The sequence below is a fragment of the Cydia splendana genome, chromosome 8 (genome assembly GCF_910591565.1).
Source record: "Cydia splendana chromosome 8, ilCydSple1.2, whole genome shotgun sequence".
Classification (NCBI taxonomy): domain Eukaryota; kingdom Metazoa; phylum Arthropoda; class Insecta; order Lepidoptera; family Tortricidae; genus Cydia; species Cydia splendana.
In genome coordinates this window covers 23,262,416-23,279,487 of record NC_085967.1, presented here as the reverse complement: position 1 = coordinate 23,279,487, position 17,072 = coordinate 23,262,416, and the positions used below count along the sequence as shown (strand labels likewise).

Sequence of the window (17,072 nt, the reverse complement as noted above, 5' to 3'; positions counted from 1 at the left end):
CGCTTTTAAATTTGATTTTTAAGTTTTTAGTTTCCATACAGTTCCCACGAGTATGGGGGATATAAGTGGTCCATCCAAGCGGTACCCCCTGCACCTGGATAAGCCTTAGCGTATCCCGTTAGAGTGTCGGCCGGTACACTAACGGGGGAAGCACTAGCGACTGACTCCACTTCAGCCATGCATCCTCTCGCGGTGCTCCGCCGCTTAGGATTAGGAGTGATTTTTTATTGAGGTTTTCTTCCTCGCAGCCCAGCCGATTAAGGCAAGGCCCCCGGTGCTTGTCCGAAGCCGCAAAACATGACTACGACCCCGACAAGAGCAACGGTTGGTCCGGCGTCGACTATATGTCGAATGCTCTTGGCACAGCGCCGCACCCGTCACAACCATTTCTGGAGCGACCCCCCTCATTTTGGACGGCCCAAAGACCACCCAGTCCCCCCAGACCAATAAGTCGACAAAAGTCCTCAAAAGAGGTAAGACCCAAATTTGGCCTGGACAGCCCAAAAAGACCGCCAAACCCATAGCAGCCTTGCCGGCCACCGCCACCTACTTGACCGAAAACGGTCCCTCTAAAGAGGTTTACCCACCCCCCGGACTCATCCACAAGGACCTCTGCTGGACAGAGAACCTGTGGAGAGACCCCCCCCCCCCCCCCCCACGACAGGACATTGGCAGCACCGGTAAGCAATAACTTGAAAAACCAAGAAATTACTTACCGTTGCCCCCGGGGCGCACCGTCCAGGTACCCTTCCCTTACCCCCAGATCACTCGGATCAAGAGGAATGAGAAGGGACCTGGCCCACTTGGAGGTTTCCTGTCCGTAGCGCCCCAACCTAACCTAACCTTTTTTTTTTTTTTTTTTTTTTTTTTTTTTTTTTTTTTTTTTTTTTAAGAGGGGAAATGCGTTACGCATACCACCCGGCGCGGGGACGGGCCGGGATGGTTATGTGGGACTCCCTGTTGTGGGCTAATGAGACCCCAGGTTTACCCACTAAAACCCCTCTGTTGGCCGCCTCAAGGCTATAAGGCGGGGCACGGGAAACGACCGAGAGCATGCTTCCGAAACCCCGCCAGCGGCTGTCCGATCTTTGGACTCGACTTCGGAGGGAGTATTCCTCTGTCACTTTAAAAAGGTGCGCCGTTAAGTCGGCGTACTGGCCATCCCAGGGACCCTCGTGTAGGCGACAGGCGTCCCCGAGCCTGCCGCCCACGGGTACCCTTAAGGAGGAAGTCGGCGGTCGTACGCCAAACGCCTCCGTCCTACGCGTTTGCGGCGCATCGGTTGGGAGGCGGGATCTTCTTCCCTTTCTCTTTCCGCGGTCTCTTTCCTTGCTATTACGCCTTCGCAGAAAGAGACCACCGCTTTCCATGATCCCTCGCTGTCTGCCATAGTTTTCACTACGGCAGGCAGGGAGAGGTCGCGCCCCACTACAGCCACGAGTGTGGCCCGCTGTTCTGTCCAAGCTGGGCATACAGCCAGCGTATGTTGTGCCGTGTCTTCAGCAGCACCGCACCCGTGGCATATCGGCGTCGGTTCTCGGCCCAATCTGTTGCACAGATATCGTCCAAAACACCCGTGTCCTGTAAGGACCTGCGTCACTCGGAATGTTATAGGGCCATGGTCCCGGTCAAGCCATTGTTTTAGGACCGGACGTATTGCCTCTATAGTTAGGTGACCAGCAATAGGATGCGCCAGTCTCTCCTCCCAAATGTCCACCATTTCCAGCCGAATTGCTTCGCGCCGTCCATCTATTTCTCTTGGTGCTGGTGCCTCATCCCTCTCATGCATCTCCTCGCGCCAGCGGTAAACAGCTGCGAGGGCTCTTGCATCGAGGTCCCAGGGCAAGGATCCCGCTAGAGCACACGCAGCATCCGTAGATATGGTACGGTATCCCCGGATTACCCGTAGCGCCATTGCTCTTTGGGCTTTTCTCAGCTGAGTAGCGTTTTGCCTTCCAATGGCGTCAGCCCAGACGGGTGCGCCATATAACGCCATGGAGCGCACGACTCCCGTGTACAAACGGCGGCATGAAGCCTTGGGCCCTCCCAAGTTCGGGAGTATACGCCCCAGGGCCGCGGCTGTGCTGAGCAGTTTTGGAGCCAAGTGTTCGAAATGGGCCCGAAAGTTCCATTTGCTGTCAAGCATAACGCCCAGGTAGCGCAGGGTCGACCTGACAGCAATCGGGACCCCGCCCACTATGATTTGGGCTCCTACCGGAGGACCTCTACGGTGGCCATAAAAACAAATGGCCTCGGATTTCTGTAGGCCGACTTCCAGGCCCAACCGCCTTATACGGTTTACAACGTGGGCTACACCCGCAGTTGCCAAAATGGCCGCATCGCGGAAACTGGGTCCGCGGGCCGTAACCAACGTATCATCGGCATAACAAAACACGTCAACTCCAGGAAGGTTTGCCCCCCGCAAGACCCAGTCGTAGCCGACATTCCAAAGTAGCGGGCCCAAAACCGATCCTTGAGGGACACCGCACTCCATCCTTTTCTGTCCCCAATTTCGCTGCCCAGGCCAGGTCACAAATCGCTCACTTAAATAGGCCCTGATAATATGGGCCAGGTGAGGAGGAACCCTGTGGTAGCGCAAAGCCTCATTTACAGTTTCCCAGGGCATGGTGTTGAAGGCGTTGGCTATGTCTAGCGACACAGCCAAGACGACCTCGCCCCGAGAAACAGACTCCTGTGCCAGTCTTTTCACTTGCAGGATCGCGTCCACTGTAGAACGGCCGCTCCTGAAGCCGTATTGATTTCCGGCCAGGTCTGGACCAACCCCTCTTAAATGCTTGTTGAGGCGGGACGCTATGATGCGCTCGAATAGCTTCCCCACCTCATCAAGCAAAACAATCGGCCGGTACGCTGAAGGCGAATCAGACGGACGACCCTCTTTCTTTAGCAGTACCAGTTTTCCCGATTTCCATGCTACTGGGAAGCGGCCCTGCTCCAGGCATGCCGTGAAGAGACGGATAAGTCGCGGCTCCAGCTCTTTCAGCGCGAGGGCCCAAGCGCGGCCGGGGACTCCATCTGGACCTGGGGCAGTGTTCTTGGCTCGCATCTTAATCACTGCTACGCCAAACTCAACCGTTGTTACAGGTGGCACTTCAGCTTCCTCCACTTCGTCTGCTCGTGGTGGTGCCATTGCTGGCGGCCTGTTGTTTCTTCCTCTAGGGAACAATGCCGAAACCACGTCGCTGACAAACTCGGGTTCCAACGTTTGGGTGAGCGGGGGGCCCCAGGAGCGCAATTTGTTTCTTACGAGCTTGTAGGGCCGGCCCCAGGGGTCCGCATTCAAGGTGTCGAGGAATGCTTCTCTGGCAGCGTCCATGGCATTTCCAATGGCGGCTTTTAGGGACTTCTTTGCCTCCTTATACAAGGCGTAAAGGTTCCTTTCTGCGTCTTCGTCTGTTCGTCGGCGCCTCTGCCTTGTGTACCGACGCCGCGCGGCTGTACACTCCTTGCGTATTAGTGCAAGCTCAGCAGTCCACCAGTACACCTTTCGTTTTTGTGGTGGAGGCTTGGCTCGGGGCATCGCCGTATCGCATATTAGTGTCATGGCATCCCGGAACCAGGATGCTTCCGTCTCCACCACTACTTCACCTTCCGGCGAAGGAAGCCACGCCTGTACAATAGCCGCCTCTAAAAGAAGGTCTCGATCCATTTTACCGAGAGCCCATCTTGGACCTCCGCCGCCAATCGGTAGCGTGCAATTTTGGCCAGTTTGAGCTGATGGCGATGTGGAGACGTCGTAACGAATGTACAGGTGATCGGACAACGTCTCCACATCTTCCAGTACCCTCCAATCATGGACACAGCGTGCCAGGGCGGCATTTGTGAAAGACAGATCCACTATTGATCCGCCCTGTTGCCGCACGCACGTGTTAGCAACTCCCTGGTTGGCTAGAGTCAGCCCTGATGCAAGTGCCCACTCTTCAACGACCTCACCGCGCACGTCCGTCGCCGGCGAACCCCACGCAGTGGACTTCGCGTTAAAATCTCCAGCGACGACCACTGATCCCCGGCCATAAAGCTGGCTGACTCGGGTGCCTACCTCCGCCAGGAACCGTTCGAATTCAGCCAAACAGCGATTTGGAGAAAAGTAGATGCCGACAAAAGTGACACGTTCATAATTTGCCGACACATAACCTTTCCCCCGGACAACGCTTTCGAATGTGCCTCCTCTTGCCACCAATGCGACAACTCCGTCTATGTCAGCTACCCAATCGCTTCGCGGTGGGACTGAGTACGGCTCAGCCACAACTGCCACGTTAATACTCCACTGAGCCAGGGATTGCAAAAGCAGATCTTGAGCCCTGGCGCAGTGATTGAGGTTAGTTTGCAACACCTTTATTGTCATTAATGGTCGGTCGTTACAATGTCCATCTCAGCTTCTTCCACCGCACCGGTGGAGGGGATAACAGCCTGGGAGGGGGCCTGGGGGCCATCGCCAGCGCGTTTTGTATTCTTTGGGCTAGGGTTGGTGCACGCTTTGGACCCGATTTTATGGTCCGCAGGTTTTCCCGCAGCATGACACAGGATACATTGAGTTGATCCAGAGCAAGCTGACCTCTTATGTCCTGGTTGACCGCAGTTATAGCAGCGGTTACTGTAGTCTTCAGTCGCTGTGCATTGAACTCCAGCATGCCCCATCTGCAGGCAGCGGAAGCACCTCATGGGTCTTTCTTCAAGAAGGCTAACTTTAGCCGAGAGGCCCCAACCGAGTTCAAGGCGACCAGCCTGAGTGACTTTCTTGGCTGCCGTAACAGGGCAGCGCACCCACAGAGTGCCGAGTCTTCTGATACCTCGACGAACCTCACCGGTCTTTACCAGGTCTGTTGAGCACTCGCCGACGCTGGCGATCGCAGCTACTACCACCTCGGGCGATATTGAGTCGTCCAACTCTGTCAAACGGAGCTCTGCGCATTTGACAGGTCTTGATACACGAACAGCTTCTGGACCCAGCTTTTCCGCAAGCGCTCTGGCCAGTTGGTCGGCCTTATCACCACTGGTGGTTCCTGGGACCTCTAGAACGGTGCCCCCAGTGATTGCGCGCTTGATTCGCAATGCAGAAATGCCGAGTCCAGCCAAGTCGACCCTACTCTTGGCCTCCGTAAGTACATTCGCATACGTCACCCCCCTTTCAACTGCCTCTGGGAGCAGTGTCAGAACCACCGCTGATGAACGCGGGGGCACTAGTTTGCGTACCTTCTTTGGTTGCTGTTTCTGTTTCGGTTGTGTTTTGGAAACAGCATTGGCCGCCTTCTTTTTCTTTTTGCCCTTGGGGCCCACCTTTTGCCATCCTTCCTCTGTTGAGGGACCTGGAGACGCTGGATGGGACCGAAGGGTTGCCGTACTCTGGCTGACAATGGGCTGTGGGGCAATGCTTTTCTTGCCTTTGCCCTTGCCCTTGCCCTTGCCGCTGATCTTTTGCGGCTCTTCAGTATAGTTTGGTGGACCCTTCTTGCCAGGGACAGAGGCCACTGGCATCGCGGGCTTTTGGACGACGCTCACGTTTGAAGCCGACTCTTTCCTCTTGTCGCTTGCCAGAGGTGGACGGAGACTTTGGGCTGGCAATAGTCTGCCTTCTTTCTCCAAACCATCAAATCTAGCATTAATCATGCTACCTACTTGAGTTGTAACAGCCCGGACAATGCTCTCTATGTCTAGGGCCGCAGGTTCGTTAGACTTAGCCTTCTTTTTGGATGGCGCCGGTGGATGAGGTCCCAACGACGCAGATTGAACCACGTTCATCTCCTCTATGGGAAGCGAACTCCGATGTGAAATTTCAAAGCGTTGCATTTCCTCGCGAATTTTTCGGAGCTCAGAGCGGACATCTGCCAGTTCCGCTTTAAGGCGCTTGTTCTGTGCTACTAGTTGCCGGGTTTCGTCGGATACCGTGTGTGTCCTAAGCTCCTCAAAGACCTTCTTCATTTCCTTGGCTGAGTCCTTTAGGGCCTTTTGAAAGGTACCCTTAAGATGACTGGACTTTTGGGCCACCATGTCAATGGTTTCTAGGCTGACAAGGACGCGATCATCGAGGTTCACATCCTCGTCGGTGGACATTTCCGATAGTCTTACTTGGCGGGTTTTATAAGACAGACATAAGTCCTCCGCCTCTTCTTCGTCGCGAAGCCGAAGTTGTTCACGTTTCGCCTTATTGGCCCCTTCAACAGCCTTTGCATAGCCGACGTTTTCCTCCGTGTTGGGGGAACGGCCTTTTCCTCTGCGTGCAGGCGCCACAATTGCCGATGTACTAGGACCATCGTCAACATTCGGCGACCTAGATCGTGACCTTTCATTCGAAAGGCGCCGTCTCTTGCTAAAGAAGCGACTCTCATTCGCTGGGGAGCGTGAGCGTGATCGAGACCGGTTTGAGCGCATTGACCGGGCTGAGCGCATGGACCGGACAGAGGTAACACTCCCGTCCGAGTCTGTTGCGGAGACCTTTTCCGCGTCTAGACGCTCAAGCGTCACTTTTGCGACTTTCGTCGCCACCTTCGTCGTCAATTCCGAATCAGAAGCAACATTCTTTGTCCGATCTTCGTTTGCAGGGGTCAGGTTGGATTTGGGTTTTTGTTGGGTTTGTTTTTTAAGATTATTCAATTGCATAATAAGTCCCACGAGTAGAGGAGAAATAAATTTCCACGGAAGGCAGAGATCCTCGATGCCTAGGTGGCCCTATTAACACTGTGAGGTCGGGCGGTATCACAGGTTTGGATTCTCATGACTGGTACTCACTCCAGCCGCTCCGAAGAGCATCTTGACGCGGAAAGCCGACACGCCAAGAGTTATGGATTTTTTATTGGGGTTTACTCCCCTTGACCCGGCCGATTAAGGCAAGGTTACCGGTTCCGAGGGCAGGCCTAAAACATGACCAGAACCCACCCCGGGATAACGGTTCGGCCGACGGTGACCGTAGTCTGCACCACTAACTTCTTCCCCGAAGCTAGCAGCACCCGCCGCCCTAGGTGGTTTTTATAGAGGTATTCCGTCCTCGCGGTCCCCGTCCAACGCCAGCGACCCTCGTGCCGACCCCGCGGGCCGGGTTACGAGTTGGCCGACAGCTGACCTGAGTCAACCGTCGCCCTCACCATGGGTAATTTTTATAGAGGTTTTCTTCCTCGCAGCCCCCACCCCGAAGGGAGACGGCCGCCGCTCCTGGCACCAACGGACCAAGTTTGCGGTTTTGACGATGCACGCACGACATCGCACGACCACCACAGGCCAATGGTATTGACCACTAGACCACGGCTGCGTCCTCTGCCACCTCAGGTGGAACTGAGGCATGACGGGGGCAGCCAACGACACAACACGGCACTGAAGCCAACGCAGGAGCAAGCTCAACTGCACCACGCCTATGACTGGTAGTTCGCAGAGGAAGGACAGCAAACGCGCAACTGAGCGTCTATCCTCCCCCTCCCAGGGTGCACCACGAGGAGGTCTACCAGCCCTTGCACCCCAACCTAACCTAACCTAACCTAACCTAACCTAACCTAACCTAACCTAACCTAACCTAACCTAACCTAACCTAACCTAACCTAACCTAACCTTTTTTTTTTTTTTTTTTTTTGTCGCAGGGGAAATGCGTTTATGCATTCACCCCCGGGCTGGGGACGCCCATTGGGGGGGTGATATGTGGGACTCGCTCCTCCCGTAACTCCCTCTGCTAGTCAGAGGGAGGGGAGGAGAATACCCACTAAAACCCCTGCGGCGTTTCCGTCTATGCCGTTATAGGGGGATGCAATGGGGTCGCGAGCATGTCACCACGGCATCCCCCCGGCAGTCCTGGCCCAGTTAACCGGGAATACCACCAGATTCGGGGAGAGTTAGCAAACGCATAACTATCTCTCCCCCGTCCCGTGTAGGGTTGTGTTATGCGGGTCCCCTACCCGCTGCCCTACTGGGGTATGCCACTGTTCAAAATGGCATACCGCCTGCGTCTCCTTCCCAGTCTTCTGCGTCGGATTGGGAGCGCATTCGGGTCTTCCTCCCGCTCTCTCTCCTTGGTCTCCTTCTGCGAGACAACGGTGTCGCAGAAGGAGACCACTGCCTCCCAGGATCTCTCGCCGTTCAGCATGGCCGCCACGACGCTGTGCAGCGAGAGATCATCCGTCCTAATGGCTGCCGCCAGCGCACTACGCTCCACGACCCAGTGATTGCACACCTCGAGGGTGTGCTGGGCCGTGTCATCCGTCTCACCACATTCATGGCAGGCTGGGGTAGGCTCGCGACCAATCCTGTGCAGGTAGTGCCCGAAGCATCCATGCCCGGTCAGCACCTGCGCCAGTCTGTACCCCACACTGCCATGTGTCCGATCCAGCCATCTGTCCAACGACGGGAGAACTGCCCCTATGGTACGGGTTCCGTAGGGAGAGTTCTCCAGGTCCTCCTTCCATTTTTCGCGCAGCCTTCTCAGCGCGATTTTGCGCGCATTTCGCACTTCTTCAGGAGCAGGGAAATTTCCTGCCTCCCTGCTCCTGATTCTCCGCATATGCGCATCGGCGAGCACCCCAGCGACCAGTTCCCAGGGTGGGGTGCCCGCCAACACACACGCTGCCGCCCATCCTACCGTCACGTACGCCCTGCAAAACCTAACCTAACCTAACCTAACCTAACCTAACCTAACCTAACCTAACCTAACCTAACCAGTCGGTCCCCGGCCGTGGAATGGATCGGACGCGCCCACTGCTGCTCCGAAAGCAGCTCCGCCACGGCGCAGCCGAGGCTCAGCGCTCCGCGAACAGCGCTCCGAGCCCTGCGCCAAAACACTTAGAGCACAAACGCTATAAGTCCAGCGTCTGGTGCTCCATTGCTCCGAGAACAGTTCAGTGAACCGCCAAGTGATCCAAAGTTCAAAGACCCCAGTGCGAAAAGTCAGTGCTCCACGTGCAGCCGCCGCGCCCTGGCGCGGGCGCTCCGTGCGGGACAGCCATCGGATCGGTTGGCCGGCGACCAGCGTACTGAGGCCAAGTGCCCCGCGGTCCTGTGAACCGCTGCTCCAAGGCGCTGGGCGCCGCTGCTCAAGGCGCAGCAAAACGCCACTCCGCGGACAGAACATAAAATAAAAAACTCAGTGCAAAAAATAATAAACAATAACAGTGAAACAATAAACCACAGTGGAAAATATACATAGTGAAACAGTGACAACCTAGTGAAACAGTGAGTTAACCCATACAAGGATTGCAAGGAAAAACCATCACAGCATACAACAAAACAAGGTAAAGTTTTCAATATACAACACAGTGAACACAACAAACACAATAAACTTAGCGAACATAGTGAACATAGTGAACATAGTGAACACAGTGAACACAGTGAATATAAATTAAATAAGCAAACAAATAATAATAATTAAAAAAAAAAAAAAAAAAAACACAAAGATAAAAATAGACAACAAACATGTCAGAAACATCAAAAACCTCACCGATCAAAGAAATCAGACTCACCAGAGCACGCGCCAACAAAAACCAAGACACAGAAGACGATGCGCCACAGACCCAAAATATACGGAATACACAAACAGACAAGGAAAACATGAATGACAAGGACAGACAACATGGAGAAGACCTCTCACTAAGCAGGGAGGAACCAAGAGACCCCTCCCAGCAAACACTGGAAATAAACCAAGACATACAAAAAATACCGACACCAAATCACGACGAAGATATAGAAAAGTCACAAACACAGAACAGAGAAAACGACAAGGAAACAAGGGAAAACACCCAACCAGAAGGGGCAACACGAGAAACGGAGCAGACAATAAACAAAGAAAAGAATGAAACGGACAAAGAACCAGGAAAAGAAAACGAGTCTGATGTTGCAAAGATAACAACAAGGAAGGGAAACAAAGAAACCTCACTCCACAATAAAAAAATAATAACAACAACATCAAATGAAGAAACAACAAGCGAGATAATCGGACTAGACGACTCCATGGAGCACACACAAGGATACGATCTAACGACAACCCGACTGGTAAACATAGTCAATGCACAATCAGCATTAATCCAAAGTCACCTCACACTCAACCGAAGCGTGAAAAAGGAAAGCAAAGAGGCAATATCAGAATCAGTCAAGAAAATACAAAAAGAAGTAGAAAGATACGCACTAGAACTCACCCTAACCGGGAAAATAACAAGAAACAATGACCCGCAAACGACAGCAATAACAACAACAATAACATCACCATCAAATAAAAATAGAAATCAAGCCGTACAAACAGACGAATACACTCCAACAACGGCACCCCAACCCAAAACTCCCGTAGACAAACTAAAGGAAGACATCATAAATGGAGTAAAAACAGAAATAGAAAAACTAATTTATGAACAAAAGGCAGTCAACGAATTAGTAGTCGCAGCACTAACAAGACCAATAGACGATGAAGAAAAAGAGATCGCAACAACAACAACAGCAAAAACAGTGGAAAACAACAATAATAAAAACACAAAAAGAGGAGAAAGGACAGACACACACAGACAGATAAACAAAGAAAGAACAAAAGAAAAACCAAGAGAAGAAACCACAATAACCCAAAAGAGAAACAAGCAAACACCAATCAACGAAAATAATACTAATCAGACACATAGGAAAGTAACCAAAATAAACAATAATAATAACAACAAGACAGAAACCAGTTACGCGGTCATACTAGAAAACATAGACCCTCGAAAAGAAAACGCAGAAACACTAAAACAAGTACAAGATAAGGTAGATGTCATACAACTGGGAGTCGGAATACAGCAAATCAGATATACTAAAAGCAATAAAGTAGTCATAAACTGCGAAAACGAAGAAGACAGAGAGAAACTTAGCACAGCAATCAGAAATAATAACACAGGAGTTACAGTGGAAGTCCCCAAACTCAGAAACCCGCAAATAAAACTAATAGGAGTCATAAACGAAAATGTAGGAGACAAAATAACAGAAGCAATTCATAGACAAAACCCTAATATAACCAGCAATTTATCTGGAAATGAGAAATTAATAAAATATATACGTCACATAAACAGAAGGGACAGCTATACAAAGAACGTGATCATAGAAGTGAGTCCAGAGATATACAACAGAATACAACAACAAAGAAAAATTAGAATAGGGTACCAGTCAGTGATGGCGGTGGAGCAGCAACAACTGCTCCAATGCTATAATTGCATGGGATATAACCACAGAGCATCAATCTGCACTGCAAAAACTAGATGCGGGTATTGTGCAGAAACGCACGACACACGCAAATGCCCAAACCGATACAGCAAAGACCCAAACTGCTCCAACTGCCAGAAGAAGGGAATGGAGCACATCCATGCTGCATACAGCCTAGACTGCCCAGAGTACAGCAAATGGAGCAAAATAGCAAAGATGTCCATACGATACCGATAAGGGCACTCCTAAGACGAACACACACAGCGCAACAACCAATATAACAATACTACAATGCAACCTAGGCAGAGGATTTGCAGCCACAAATGAAATGCTACAAAACATCAGAGAAAAAGAATACGATGTAATATGTATATCAGAACCATATACAATACAGAATAAAATGAGAAACATAGACAACTACGACATATATCAACACTGCGACAATGACAACGACAACATAGAACTTATTGTAAATGCTCCATACTCTACTCCATTCATAGCCACTCCACGAACTTAGAGAAAATTAGACACACCAAAATAATTACTAGCATAGTATAAAATAAACATAATAGTAGATTCAATAGTTAAATGATTGACCGCTCCATGAACATAGAATTAATTGTAAATGCTCCATGCTCCATCCATAGCCACTCTATAGCCATAGCCACTCCACGAACTTAGGGGGAAAATTGTAAAATAGCTGCAGATTTAATAGTTAAATTTAGGACCGCCCCATGAACATAGAATTTATAGTAAATGCTCCATGCTCCACTCATAGCCACTCCACGAACTTAGAGAAAATTAGACACACCAAAATAATTACTAGCATTGTATAAAATAAACATAATAGTAGATTCAATAGTTAAGTGATTGACTGCTCCATGAACATAGAATTTATTGTAAACGCTCCATGCTCCATCCATAGCCACTTTATTGCCATAGCCACTTTACGAACTTAGAGGGAAAATTGTAAAATAGCTGCAGATATAATAGTTAAACTTAAGACCGCTCCATGAACATAGAATTTATTGTAAATGCTCCATGCTCCATCCATATCCATAGCCATAGCCATTTAATAGCCATAGCCACTCCACGAACTTAGAAGGAAAATTGTAAAATAGCTGCAGATATAATAGCGAAATTTAAGACCGCTCCATGAACATAGAATTTATTGTAAATGCTCCTTACTCCATCCATAGCCACTTTATAGCCAAAGCCACTCCACGAACTTAGATGGAAAATTGTAAAACAACTGTAGATATAATAGCGAAATTTAAGACCGTTCCATGAACACAGAATTTATTGTAAATGCTCCATGCTCCATCCATAGCCACTCCACGAACTTAGAGGAAAAATGTAAATGCTCCAGAATAATAGCCTTAGGAAATTAGACACACCAAAATAATTACTAGCATTGTATAATATAAAATAAACATAATTGTAGATTCAATAGTTAAATGTTTGACCGCTCCATGAACATAGAATTAATTGTAAATGCTCCATACTCCATCCATAGCCACTTTATAGTCATAGCCACTCCATGAACTTAGAAGGAAAATTGTAAAATAGCTGTAGACATAATAGTGAAATTTAAGACCGTTCCATGAACACAGAATTTATTGTAAACGCTCCATGCTCCATCCATAGCCACTCCACGAACTTAGAGGAAAAATGTAAATGCTCCAGAATAATAGCCTTAGGAAATTAGACACACCAAAATAATTACTAGCATTGTATAAAATAAACATAATTGTAGATTCAATAGTTAAATGTTTGACCGCTCCATGAACATAGAATTTATTGTAAATGCTCCATACTCCATCCATAGCCACTTTATAGCCATAGCCACTCCATGAACGTAGAAGGAAAATTGTAAAATAGCTGTAGACATAATAGTGAAATTTAAGACCGCTCCATGAACACAGAATTTATTGTAAATGCTCCATGCTCCATGCTCCATCCATAGCCACTCCACGAACTTAGAGGAAAAATGTAAATACTCCAGAATAATAGCCTTAGGAAATTAGACACACCAAAATAATTACTAGCATTGTATAAAATAAACATAATTGTAGATTCAATAGTTAAATGTCTGACCGCTCCATTAACATAGAATTTATTGTAAATGCTCCAAGCTCCATCCATAGTCATTTTTTAGCCATAGCCACTCCACGAACTTAGAAGGAAAATTGTAAAATAGCTGCAGATTTAATAGTTAAATTTAGGACCGCTCCATGAACATAGAATTTATTGTAAATGCTCCATGCTCCATCCATAGTCATTAAAATTGTAAACGCTTCAGGAAATTAGTCACACCATAATAACTTTCAGTATTGTATAAACTCAGTTGCAGGGCATATGGTCGCCCGTATCCATAGCGAGGACCATATGTCTATAAATTTTCAGAATATCATTAAAGCAAAAAAAAAAAAAAAAAAACCTAACCTAACCTAACCTAACCTAACCTAACCTAACCTAACCTAACCTAACCTAACCTAACCTAACCTAACCTAACCAGTCGGTCCCCGGCCGTGGAGTGGATCGGACGCGCCCACTGCTGCTCCGAAAGCAGCTCCGCCACGGCGCAGCCGAGGCTCAGCGCTCCGCGAACAGCGCTCCGAGCCCTGCGCCAAAACACTTAGAGCACAAACGCTATAAGTCCAGCGTCTGGTGCTCCATTGCTCCGAGAACAGTTCAGTGAACCGCCAAGTGATCCAAAGTTCAAAGACCCCAGTGCGAAAAGTCAGTGCTCCACGTGCAGCCGCCGCGCCCTGGCGCGGGCGCTCCGTGCGGGACAGCCATCGGATCGGTTGGCCGGCGACCAGCGTACTGAGGCCAAGTGCCCCGCGGTCCTGTGAACCGCTGCTCCATGGCGCTGGGCGCCGCTGCTCAAGGCGCAGCAAAACGCCACTCCGCGGACAGAACATAAAATAAAAAACTCAGTGCAAAAAATAATAAACAATAACAGTGAAACAATAAACCACAGTGGAAAATATACATAGTGAAACAGTGACAACCTAGTGAAACAGTGAGTTAACCCATACAAGGATTGCAAGGAAAAACCATCACAGCATACAACAAAACAAGGTAAAGTTTTCAATATACAACACAGTGAACACAACAAACACAATAAACTTAGCGAACATAGTGAACATAGTGAACATAGTGAACACAGTGAACACAGTGAATATAAATTAAATAAGCAAACAAATAATAATAATTTAAAAAAAAAAAAAAAACACACAAAGATAAAAATAGACAACAAACATGTCAGAAACATCAAAAACCTCACCGATCAAAGAAATCAGACTCACCAGAGCACGCGCCAACAAAAACCAAGACACAGAAGACGATGCGCCACAGACCCAAAATATACGGAATACACAAACAGACAAGGAAAACATGAATGACAAGGACAGACAACATGGAGAAGACCTCTCACTAAGCAGGGAGGAACCAAGAGACCCCTCCCAGCAAACACTGGAAATAAACCAAGACATACAAAAAAAAATACCGACACCAAATCACGACGAAGATATAGAAAAGTCACAAACACAGAACAGAGAAAACGACAAGGAAACAAGGGAAAACACCCAACCAGAAGGGGCAACACGAGAAACGGAGCAGACAATAAACAAAGAAAAGAATGAAACGGACAAAGAACCAGGAAAAGAAAACGAGTCTGATGTTGCAAAGATAACAACAAGGAAGGGAAACAAAGAAACCTCACTCCACAATAAAAAAATAATAACAACAACATCAAATGAAGAAACAACAAGCGAGATAATCGGACTAGACGACTCCATGGAGCACACACAAGGATACGATCTAACGACAACCCGACTGGTAAACATAGTCAATGCACAATCAGCATTAATCCAAAGTCACCTCACACTCAACCGAAGCGTGAAAAAGGAAAGCAAAGAGGCAATATCAGAATCAGTCAAGAAAATACAAAAAGAAGTAGAAAGATACGCACTAGAACTCACCCTAACCGGGAAAATAACAAGAAACAATGACCCGCAAACGACAGCAATAACAACAACAATAACATCACCATCAAATAAAAATAGAAATCAAGCCGTACAAACAGACGAATACACTCCAACAACGGCACCCCAACCCAAAACTCCCGTAGACAAACTAAAGGAAGACATCATAAATGGAGTAAAAACAGAAATAGAAAAACTAATTTATGAACAAAAGGCAGTCAACGAATTAGTAGTCGCAGCACTAACAAGACCAATAGACGATGAAGAAAAAGAGATCGCAACAACAACAACAGCAAAAACAGTGGAAAACAACAATAATAAAAACACAAAAAGAGGAGAAAGGACAGACACACATAGACAGATAAACAAAGAAAGAACAAAAGAAAAACCAAGAGAAGAAACCACAATAACCCAAAAGAGAAACAAGCAAACACCAATCAACGAAAATAATACTAATCAGACACATAGGAAAGTAACCAAAATAAACAATAATAATAACAACAAGACAGAAACCAGTTACGCGGTCATACTAGAAAACATAGACCCTCGAAAAGAAAACGCAGAAACACTAAAACAAGTACAAGATAAGGTAGATGTCATACAACTGGGAGTCGGAATACAGCAAATCAGATATACTAAAAGCAATAAAGTAGTCATAAACTGCGAAAACGAAGAAGACAGAGAGAATCTTAGCACAGCAATCAGAAATAATAACACAGGAGTTACAGTGGAAGTCCCCAAACTCAGAAACCCGCAAATAAAACTAATAGGAGTCATAAACGAAAATGTAGGAGACAAAATAACAGAAGCAATTCATAGACAAAACCCTAATATAACCAGCAATTTATCTGGAAATGAGAAATTAATAAAATATATACGTCACATAAACAGAAGGGACAGCTATACAAAGAACGTGATCATAGAAGTGAGTCCAGAGATATACAACAGAATACAACAACAAAGAAAAATTAGAATAGGGTACCAGTCAGTGATGGCGGTGGAGCAGCAACAACTGCTCCAATGCTATAATTGCATGGGATATAACCACAGAGCATCAATCTGCACTGCAAAAACTAGATGCGGGTATTGTGCAGAAACGCACGACACACGCAAATGCCCAAACCGATACAGCAAAGACCCAAACTGCTCCAACTGCCAGAAGAAGGGAATGGAGCACATCCATGCTGCATACAGCCTAGACTGCCCAGAGTACAGCAAATGGAGCAAAATAGCAAAGATGTCCATACGATACCGATAAGGGCACTCCTAAGACGAACACACACAGCGCAACAACCAATATAACAATACTACAATGCAACCTAGGCAGAGGATTTGCAGCCACAAATGAAATGCTACAAAACATCAGAGAAAAAGAATACGATGTAATATGTATATCAGAACCATATACAATACAGAATAAAATGAGAAACATAGACAACTACGACATATATCAACACTGCGACAATGACAACGACAACATAGAACTTATTGTAAATGCTCCATACTCTACTCCATTCATAGCCACTCCACGAACTTAGAGAAAATTAGACACACCAAAATAATTACTAGCATAGTATAAAATAAACATAATAGTAGATTCAATAGTTAAATGATTGACCGCTCCATGAACATAGAATTAATTGTAAATGCTCCATGCTCCATCCATAGCCACTCTATAGCCATAGCCACTCCACGAACTTAGGGGGAAAATTGTAAAATAGCTGCAGATTTAATAGTTAAATTTAGGACCGCCCCATGAACATAGAATTTATAGTAAATGCTCCATGCTCCACTCATAGCCACTCCACGAACTTAGAGAAAATTAGACACACCAAAATAATTACTAGCATTGTATAAAATAAACATAATAGTAGATTCAATAGTTAAGTGATTGACTGCTCCATGAACATAGAATTTATTGTAAACGCTCCA

General features: G+C 47.5%; 3 protein-coding genes across 3 annotated transcripts; 2 read left to right on the top strand and 1 right to left on the bottom strand.

Annotated features, from left to right (window-relative positions):
* Positions 1–4,362: 4,362 nt before the first annotated feature.
* Positions 4,363–6,615, bottom strand: LOC134793105 (uncharacterized). The gene has a single exon (XM_063764628.1). The coding sequence runs from the start codon at positions 6,613–6,615 to the stop codon at positions 4,363–4,365; it is 2,253 nt and encodes a 750-aa protein (XP_063620698.1).
* A 2,790-nt stretch (positions 6,616–9,405) lies between these two features.
* LOC134793104 (myb-like protein X) lies at positions 9,406–11,385 on the top strand. The gene has a single exon (XM_063764627.1). It carries the CDS (start codon positions 9,406–9,408, stop codon positions 11,383–11,385), a length of 1,980 nt encoding a protein of 659 aa, XP_063620697.1.
* A 3,030-nt stretch (positions 11,386–14,415) lies between these two features.
* On the top strand, positions 14,416–16,398 carry LOC134793102 (myb-like protein X). Its single transcript, XM_063764626.1, has one exon. The coding sequence runs from the start codon at positions 14,416–14,418 to the stop codon at positions 16,396–16,398; it is 1,983 nt and encodes a 660-aa protein (XP_063620696.1).
* Positions 16,399–17,072: the final 674 nt, after the last annotated feature.

Coding starts and splice junctions, on each gene's coding strand:
- LOC134793105 (XM_063764628.1), bottom strand. CDS start 6,615: ATGCAATTGAATAATCTTAAAAAACAAACCCAACAAAAACCCAAATCC.
- LOC134793104 (XM_063764627.1), top strand. CDS start 9,406: ATGTCAGAAACATCAAAAACCTCACCGATCAAAGAAATCAGACTCACC.
- LOC134793102 (XM_063764626.1), top strand. CDS start 14,416: ATGTCAGAAACATCAAAAACCTCACCGATCAAAGAAATCAGACTCACC.